General features: G+C 36.5%; 1 protein-coding gene across 1 annotated transcript; it reads right to left on the bottom strand.

Moving 5' to 3' along the window:
• Positions 1-5,988: 5,988 nt before the first annotated feature.
• On the bottom strand, positions 5,989-8,337 carry LOC128718256 (uncharacterized). Its single transcript, XM_053811912.1, has 4 exons — positions 8,202-8,337; positions 7,761-8,136; positions 7,368-7,672; positions 5,989-6,038 (listed from the first exon to the last, which is right to left on the bottom strand). Exons 1-4 carry the CDS (start codon positions 8,335-8,337, stop codon positions 5,989-5,991), a joined length of 867 nt encoding a protein of 288 aa, XP_053667887.1.
• Positions 8,338-9,981: the final 1,644 nt, after the last annotated feature.

Below are 9,981 nucleotides of genomic sequence, written 5' to 3'. Positions count from 1 at the left end.
GGTTATCTACTGCAAACGACCTATTTAAAGAACGATCTTTAGCGTTGCCAAATTGGCTTCTTAAGCAAATCTGACTATTTGGGACAAAATAGGTAAAGATGTCGCATAGAATTATTGTCCAGTAATACGATTGTACCAACAATATTCAGATACCGGTCAAATTCAGATGCCAAGAAAAACGCGTGTAAATGTTCCATCTTACATGAGGCCAGTATTGCTTTCATGTAGGGGTTTGGATATGATTTGGACATTCGATCTCTTTGAATAGAACATGATTCAACACTGACTAGTGGTCCTTGTAATCAATCGATTGATATGAACGTTTGCACGGTGGGCGGAGTAGGCGACCATCTAGGGTCTCGAGTTCCAAAGGAACCCCCACTCTCCTATGTTGCAACGAAGATCAACGCACAACTTCGAAGAAACCCTCTACCCCTCTCCCCTCACAACAAGCGCCCTCAATTATCCTTCCGGTCTGGCCGTACTGTTGGATTGATTTCGAACCCAACAATTTCGAAGCCTGGCCAGAAGTGTAGCAAAAGCCGATAGAAAGTGTATGTCTTTGGTTAAAAAAAAAAGAGCATAAAAAGCTGGCGATTGAGTGCTAGAAGTATTGCACTAGATTCATGGAATCATGAATTAGATCAAGAATCTGCCAAAAAATATGTTCCACGCATGCATGGAACAGGATATCACTAGATATGAAACAAGGAACGGGATATGGATATGCCTCCTAACAAGATTGGTATACTAGTACCGTACTAGTCATTATCCTTCAGCTTTCAATCCTCATTGAAGATAGATCTTGAAACAGATCACCACTCATATTTTTTCCTAGTCTAGTCTAAAAATCCTAGTCTTTTCCCGAGTTATGCGACACTCGAGTTACGAGAATTCGAGATACGCGAATCGCAAAATTTTGACAATTCGTGTAACTTTGTATGTGGAATTGAAAATTGTATTTGTCAAATTTCAAATTTTTCCCAAAAATACATTACATTTTGATGTTAAAATCATTAATTTTGGTAAACATTTACTCCATTGGTCTTAATAAACGTAAAAATATCAATTATTAATGTGCTTCGTAACGTGAACAGCAGAAATCGATCAATAGATACTAACTATAAACGATATTATAAAGGGAATCCGAGTTACGCGAATTTCTCTGGCACGCATTATTCGCGTAACTCGGGAAAAGACAGTATCTGGTTGTAGAGTTGACGGTTAAGCAAATCTGGCTACTTGGGATGCCAGCTTTAATTAGACCAGGGTTTAATTGTTCAGGCAGGCCTTCCTTGGAAGTTCTACTCATGAATGTGTTCACCAGCGTGAAAAACCGGTTTCCTTTTTTCTCACATCCATGTCTGAGCTGCAATCTCGGGCTGTGTAGAAGCAGACAATAAACAGTTTTATCAGAAAATTTTTTGGAAAAGGTCCATAGCGCAACCCAAATTTTTCTTAATTTTTCGTTTTCGAAGTTATATTTGAATTTATTTTGAAACGTCTTATTTCCGCATCGATATTTTCAATTTAGGGATGTTTGGCAACTCTTCTACTGCCAATCGTCTGATGCGCGACGATATGCGTGCATACCATTGAAAAAATAAAAATCATCGTGTCATGCAAAATGGCGCGGGAGAAGTGATGTGTTACGTGCTGCGAAGTATTGCGAATTAATGCTTTTCGATAAAAAATAATCGTTTTTTCATGAAGATCGGATTGCAACAAAATCGGTTTGATAGTGTAGAAATTTTGAGAGGGTTCAAATGTTGTGTGGTGTTACAAGATTTCATCTTTTTCTGATGAATTCGTCATGTCGTGACATGTTTTTGTGGATGATTTGGTAGCGGGTAACGGTACCAAACGTATCGTCAGCAGAGAATTTTTTCGTGACGATCGTGATTAAACAAGGTTTTTTTTTTTAACAAGCGATATTATTACATTATTACTGCTTCGTCTTGTCAATCAATCAATTTGTTTATAGGTTACGTTCATTCTCTCCCATTCCTACAATGACCAGAGACACCATACGCAATGCAATTATTATATCTGAAGAATTGAACGTAGTGAGGAAATTAAGTGTTGCTGGTAGTTCGTTGTTTGCTTATATGATCATATCATATTCTTCTGGATGAAAAAGTGTAAACCAGATAGAGGTAAGTAGGTTGGTTGTATGATTGATTAAGTGAATGATTGGCACGTTCTTCAAAATAATGATATATACTCATTTTAGGGGTTGAATGAAATAAACACGCGGCAAAAAATAAGGAATCGCCACACACTATTGCACAGTGAGTATTGAACATTGTTCCTTTGCAGGTGTATGATGATAAACATCTTTGTCGCTATCAAACTAAATCCGGAACCATCCGGATAAATGTCTATCAGAACAAATCCGGATACTATCCACTATCCGGACTATCCGGATAAATGTCTTTATTGCTAGAGGTGTGAAATTAGAATAACTTTACAATCACTCCTAATTTATCAGTATGTGCATATGCTTGTGAATTCTTTATACCTGTTTAATTATCCGATTTTAGCTTACAATGATTACAATTCGATTTACTTTTATTGAATTTTCTTCGTTATATCTGTGGAATCATGCTATGGAAAAACTAAAAGCGGCTTGCTGAGTAATAATAGTCATTTTATTATTAGTTGGAGCGTAAGGTTTTGCTTGGGGATTTGTGCGTCAACTTTGCGTGTCGATATGATTCGCGTATAAAAATTCATTGCATTTTTATTCCTGTATCGGCTGTATGTTGGTACTCGCTTCGTCGATTTACACTTGCGGATCTATTCCGCTACACCACATCACCCTTTCTTTAAAAAAATCCGTGGCAGTAAACTTTTTCTATCATAACGTGTTTTGTGTATCGGTTTCCTGTCTGTCACTGTATCCTGTTGTGATTGTGTAATAACTCCGGTTGTGCTCTTATCGCTAGACGCATTAATGTATGCAGGCTTTAACCGGTCTATCGAAATTGTTGTTTTTTGTCGTTTTACTTCGAGTGTAAATGTTTTTAAGTTTCTCCTCTACACTCTATATGGACCGTCATAAGGTGGTGTTAACGCTGGCCTGATCTTGTCTACTCGAACAAATACATGGGAGCATGCCGGTAAACTGTCCTTATTTTCTTATTTTGTTATTTATTTTAAATTCAATGGGCCTCATGTGACCCCTTTGAAGCATTTTAAGATTAGTTTTACAATTATGATGACAATTATGAGAAAACAAATTAACAGGAAGTTGACCGCACAGCACAAATACAGTTTAAAAACGCATAACGCGACATGTCAGGTTCGTAACGATAACAAACAGCATTAAACTCTCGGCACATAATTAAAAACGGATCAGAGGAACCGAGACGACTATGACTTTCCTCTACGTCAAGTAACATCCTAGCACGGAGCCTTCTAGCTGGGACGTATAGATTCATGCAACCTTCTTTGCCTTTTCTATGAGCTGATGTTTGTGCGAGTTTTAGCTTATTTATTGTTGTCTTCAGATTATTTTCAAACTCAGGTGTCGCATTCTGAACGGTTGTACTATGATAAAAAAATCTCCTGGTAGCCTTTAACTCGTACCACAGGTTAATATGGCAACGATTGCTCCTAAATCTTTTTTCAATGTTGGCCGCATCCCTAACAACACGCGTTCGATATGGCCGTTTGCCGGTCGGTGATAAGGAGTAGTTTTAAGGTATTCAATACCCAGCATTATGAAGAGCTTTCTGAAAAGCTCACTTTCGAGTTATCTTCCACGGTTGTGATGAACGCCCGTGCAACAGTTTCTGCCGTCATGTTAGGAAGTGGAATTACTTCTGGCCAGCGGGTTAACTTATCTGTTAGTGTTAAGGAGCGTTCAGACTGTAACCATAACATATGCTCGAATGGTCTTCGAGCAGAAATTCGGCGTTTCTGGCAACCAAATTGACAGCAAATTGCGTTTTATGAAGATTTGGCAACACTGAACGGACCGCAACAAGTGTGGACGCAAAACCTCTCGCTCTAATACGATGCTTCGTTTCATTCTGTTGTAAATTTTCTGTGTTCGGATAAAGTCGAGTTATGTTGACGGTTAAACGATATTTTGTTTATATTGCTTTGGAAAAGAATGTGTTATATATCTAAAATATGGATCAAATTGCAATCGAATTCGCCAACGCTTCACTAGTTTTGATAAGCGCTGTTAAAGAAGAATGTGACTGTCACCAAGGCCGAGAATATTGGATGCGGCCAGTTTTCTTTAACCGTGACGGAGACGGCCAAAAGTTGTTGGATGATCTTGTGGAGCAGAAATGCCACAAAACAGTTCGCAATTTTTTAAGAATGCAAAAATGTGACTTTGATTTTTTGGTTGCTGCTATCGGACCAAAAATCCAAAAACTAAGCACTCATCTTCGTCGCCCAATATCTGTTCAAGAGCGGATTATGATTACATTACGTTATCTTGCCACTGGTGAAGATTACACAAAACTGAAGTATTTGTTTCGCGTGAGTAAACCTTAGTTTTTGTACATACTGTGTACATAGTGAAATTATTTTTGATTTTGTTTATTTTCGGTTTCAAAGTAATTCCGGAGGTGTGCAAAAACCTAAATGAAGCGCTGCAGGACCATATAAAGGCATACTTTTTATTTAAAGAATAGAAATATCGGGGAAGGTGTGTTAGTTACGCGATGATAAATGTATACGATCATCGATTGTAACTGTATTTAAGTCGTCGTGGTTAATCAATCAATCGAACCTAAACTAGGAAGTGAAACGGTAGTGAACGACAATCTGAAATGACGCCCTAACCCTTGATATATTGCCTTGTAAGTTGCTGTCATTTTAATGTATAATAGAGGCACGTCAGAAAAAGCACGGATGGATCTTGATTGATGTGAGCCCATCCTTACATAATAGGATCGACCAACCAGATAAGAACTGATCCAGGCCACCAATCGCCATGGACTGCGAACTGATTCAGATCGCTTTGTAATATAATTTCACCCACGGTGACTCATTCAAATTAAAATCTTACAAAACTAATTTAATAATACAAGATTAACAAGCTCCCATATTGTACTTTTTTTTGTAATATGAGGGTTGAAGATATAAGTAATTGTATTTAATTTAACCTTAAATATTTTTTTCGTTTTCAGTTACCATCTTCCAAAGACGGATTACTTGCTATATCGCGAGAGTTTAAGCGAAAGAGAGGCTTTCCTCACGCTATAGGATCAATCGATGGGAAGCATGTGCGGAAACAAGCACCCAACAACAGGGTAGTGATTATTTGAATTACAAACATTTTCACAGCATCGTTCTTTTGGCAATTGTCGATGCTAATTACTCTATTTGATAAACTGTGTGAACGGAAATTATCTCAATATAATTGCTTATTATTTATAGTGCAATAATTGCTCAACGTTGGCGTTGAGTTCACGCGGGTTTGTAAGAATGCTTACTTTGCTTAACACATCACCTGAGCGATATTCAGCGCTTTATATTGTTTATGTTTTCGTTTGCGTTGGTCACTAGTTCAGCGCAATTGCTGATTTTGTTATTTCCCCAGTTAGCCAAAACCTGATAACCGACCCTACTAGGACCGATATAAGACGGTCGTATATTGGGACTTAAAGCATTACTTACAGCAGTAATTATAAGACTCTGTGGAAGATATAAAACGCGCCATAATTATAGGAAAAGTACCATAAAATTGAAATATTTCATTTTTGCCGCGAAATTTTCAGCGCAGTTTCATACCTTCCTAAAATTCAAATGAAATAATTCAACCATTAAAATCCTTCGTTGAAATATATTCGTTATTTATTATTTCTTCGTTTAGTTCGTGATGACAGCTCATAAACTTAACGAAAGTCGTGTTTTCTCTGTTGAGCATTCGTTGCACGCTTCCATACAAAGATGCATTATCCTACTATGCAAACAGGTATCGTTGGATTCTCGTCTATTCTAAGAATTTTGCAGCATGGTTCTTCAATCGTGTTTGACACATCCAGTTGCTGTGTATTTTTCTATGTCGTAAACTGAAATAAAAAAAAAAGATCACAGAGAAACGAATTAGGCGCTTATATTAAAACAAAAAAGAAATCAATTCGGCTTAAGCAAAAGCTAAATAATCAAAGCTGTTTTTTTAATTGTCCCAAAGCATTTTCGAACGGATAAGTTGAAATGGAAGGTAAAGGTCCAAATTTTTGAACTTCTGATGCCATATGGATCAAATTGTGCACATTGCTGGTTAAATACTTTGCTCCGAAGAGATTTTCAAAATCCTGAACATAGACCTTCAATATGTCTCCAGCAACTTCCCAATTAATACGGTACTCTTCAGAAGATAGCAAAACTATTGCACAAAATAAAAGTTTGAAGCGCTCGTAGTGTTCATGAGGCAAATATTTTTTTAAAATGTAAATGTTAAAGTAATTAAAGAAGTTATGATATTGTGTGCCTTTCCAATATTTCAGTTCTTCTAAAGGACGAAGTTTTCTAGGTACCTCTTTAGGAAGTTTAACTTTTAAAATTTTAGTAGATATTTCTTTAATTTGGTTAGTTGACCATTTAGTTTGTAGACCCAATGATCCATCTCTTCAACCAAAAAGTGATCTACGTGTTAATCCAAGATCTAATATATGAAGAATATCTCCAACTAAGACATCTTCAACAATATTAAAATTATTTAAAGGTAAAAGAGGTGACACTTCCCTGTGGTGTTTCCCATATGCGTTGCGACGAAATTCTTGGTCTGTTCTCAATGGGGCATTGGTATCCCTGAAAATAACGCATTTACCATCGTAATCGTATTCTCCCTCACAGATACATTTCAAACATCCTTCCTTAGAGTTGTAATAGGCCATACCTTGAATGAAAAGCGTAGATTATTTTAATAGTTTTAGTCACTAGCTGCATTTATATCATGTGTATCAATTAAAGAAGTCTGGTTTGGATTACGGCGTAGCAACATTGTATTCAAAGACATTTGGATTTTTTCAATGATTCAGCGAAAAATGTTCGTCATAATTGTTTAAGTCCAAAAATGCACATTCCTTTCGATTTTTTTCATAGAAAGGGATACGCTAATTAAGACCAGATCAGCTAAAACTAATAAATATTACAAAACATTCACGAGTTGATTGACAACTCATTTGTTTTCCTTTTGGTTGAAAAAAAGGTAAGGTGATGATTCTCGATGATTGTAAATTGTAAATGTTAATGTGTTTATGAAAAAGTTGAAATGAATGAAAAGTTACGAGTTGTAGCTAATTGTGTGATGTGCAATTGATCAAGAAAATTATTAATATTAGACTATAAACATTGAAATCACCTATGAAAATTAACATCAAACTTTAAAGAATTACCTTTCAAAAATGCTCTTGCTGGAGAATCTGCTATTATTGCGCGTATTTTTACTTGCACTCGGCAATTATTTAGTTCAAGCCCTTCGTCCATTAATTTGTTCAGCTCTTTTACCAATAAATCCATGAATTGTTGAGCATTTGTTGGTTTTGTGCGCCCACAATACAACGCTGTTGTAATAGGTGCGATCAGAGGCATTTCTTGAATATTTATCATGATGGGCCAAAATTGCATGTTGCTACTTTTGTGCAACGGAAGGCCATCAATAAAAATATTCAAAGATATTGTTTCTGTCACAGTAGTAAACCTAAAAATACGAAAACCAATAAGTAACTAAAACAATGCAAACAAACAAAACAAACAAATAAACTAAAAGATAATGTCATACTCCTTACCGTAAATTGTCCATGAGGCTTTTTTTAATACCACGGGTCCAGAAAGTACCGTTTCCGAGAGCACTTAGTTCCGGACGATCTCTATTGGTGTTTAAAAGCGTTCTAGCATCTTTTGGAAGCACGAAATTGGTTTTTGTAATCAAAATTGAGAGCAACATGTTCATGGCCGATTGCTTTTGATTGGTTGCTATAGCGAAGTACCTCAAGCAATCTGTAATATTCATTGATTTGAAATCAATGACTCCTTCGTCACTCTTAGATTCATCATCGCTAGAGCTATCGGAAACACTAGGATCAGCGTTATCTTCCTCCTCATCGATGAACGATGCATCGCCATCCAGCTCTTCTGCTATGTTACAACCTGGCTTCGCTACACCTTAACCAAAAGCGAATTACAATTAAATTTTAACCAATAGATTAAAAATAGACAATAATACAAACCATCATTTGTTTGGTTAAGTGGTGGCTCTGCGGTACTGTGACTTATCTCTTCTTTTCTCAGCTCGTCCAAGAGTCGCTTTCGTCGATACAAAACACCACTTTTTTTTAAGCAATGCGCGTAATTTTCGGTAGACATTTCACTTTCCTTTAATTCACAAGGTTGGCATCTAATCACAAGTACAGCATAAATCGCACAAACCACAAACTAAATCCAAATTAAACCTATTGAATAGAAATAAAAGAATATGAAATCACTATCTATTCATAGGAACTGAAGCACGCGTTGAAATGTCAAATGACAATGCGAAACTTGACAAAGCATTCTACGTTGAATTTCGAGCCTTCGGCAACTAGACGAAATTTGTAAAAACTTTTCAGACCGAAACAGTTATATCTTGAAAGTTTTCCAGTCATTTGAAAAGTTTCAGTTTTTTTCTTATTTATTCTCTGTCGGCATGATATAAAATAGCATGATTTCGAACCAATTTGCTTTTACGACCACAAAGTCGTAGTGTAGAACAAATGAAAATTCTACGACCCTAATCAGACTCTGTGGTCGTAGTGAGGTTGTCTGGGTTCTTTCAGGGGTTTGCTATATGTGGGTCAATGTCCCAGATCGGGTTGTTGTTATGTTGGTTTAAAATGTACTATGATATATGTGAGGTGGTCAAAATCTTTTCTGTATCCAAATTTAAGCTGTTCAACAGTTATGCTACACCTCCCCCCTTTAGCAGAATAACGTAATGATTGATAAAGATTGAAGTTATTCTCTTGTATATTCAATTAACCTGTTTTTATGTACTGTTGTTTTCTTTTGTGTTGTACAATTTCTAATGGTGCAATTAGTATTCTCAATTTCCTGTTACTATGAATGGTCCTATGTATAATAAGTCTATTTTTTCTGTATTCGTCTGATAGGAATATTTTGTCGCCTATTTTAATCTGTATTGGATTTGTTTTTTTCGTTTAAGGTAGCTTTTCTTTTTTCTTTTGCTGCTACAAGATGTCCTCTGTTTATTTCGTGTGATTTTTGTAGTTTGAATTTCATTTCATTATAGTATTGTTCGATATTGTAAATTGGATCAACTTTTTATTTATTTATTTATTATTTATTTCTTCCATGATGACGGCGTTTGTCGTATTATCAACAAAGTGTTGAGTTATTACAAATATTTCAAATTTTAGTTGTTGGTTGGAAATCAAAGTTGGATTGGTTGTTGGTGTATGGTGGATGTTGGTTCTGTGTCGTTTTGGGTTTTGTACTATTGTTGTTGTTCGTTTCGTTTGTCCTATTGTTTTGTGTGATGATGATAGGTCCGATGATGTTATTGTAGTTATTGTTGTGGTTGTGAATCTATTGCTTGTGGTGTGCCTCATGTGCTATTGCGTCGGTCTTCACGGGAACAACCTCCTGTGATCGACATTTTCTGACGGGACGGGACATTATTCGACCGGCCATGACGTGACTGAAACAAAACGAAGAAATGGATACAGACTGTACGATACAAAACACCCTGTCTATTCTGCCTCCCTTTTGCGGCTTTGGTGTTGTCCTCAAAGGCGACTGTTTCCTCAACGGTTTAAAAATGGCACTGCAAAAAACATTAATTCACAAGGACAACGACAACGAATAACAAAGGATGGGGAGCGAAAGGATACACGGGGAAATAAGGATGGGATTCATAGGATAAGACCGTTGTCCCTGGCGAAGCGAAAGATCAACCTCATGTATTTCATGTCCCTGCCAGCCAAAACATCTCGAATCGGTGTATCCGGGATT

Source organism: Anopheles marshallii, chromosome 2 (assembly GCF_943734725.1).
Source record: "Anopheles marshallii chromosome 2, idAnoMarsDA_429_01, whole genome shotgun sequence".
Classification (NCBI taxonomy): domain Eukaryota; kingdom Metazoa; phylum Arthropoda; class Insecta; order Diptera; family Culicidae; genus Anopheles; species Anopheles marshallii.
Note: the sequence above shows the minus strand (reverse complement) of the source record. Positions and strands in the feature narration are given on the sequence as shown.

What these genes read in the sequence shown, in the direction of transcription:
- LOC128718256 (XM_053811912.1), bottom strand. Translation starts at nt 8,337, where the DNA reads ATGTCTACCGAAAATTACGCGCATTGCTTAAAAAAAAGTGGTGTTTTG. An exon ending in AGCCTCATGGACAATTTACG is followed by an intron (nt 7,673 to 7,760) that starts GTAAGGAGTATG and finishes TCGTATTTTTAG; the next exon opens with GTTTACTACTGTGACAGAAA. An exon ending in AGCAAGAGCATTTTTGAAAG is followed by an intron (nt 6,039 to 7,367) that starts GTAATTCTTTAA and finishes TTTTTATTTCAG; the next exon opens with TTTACGACATAGAAAAATAC.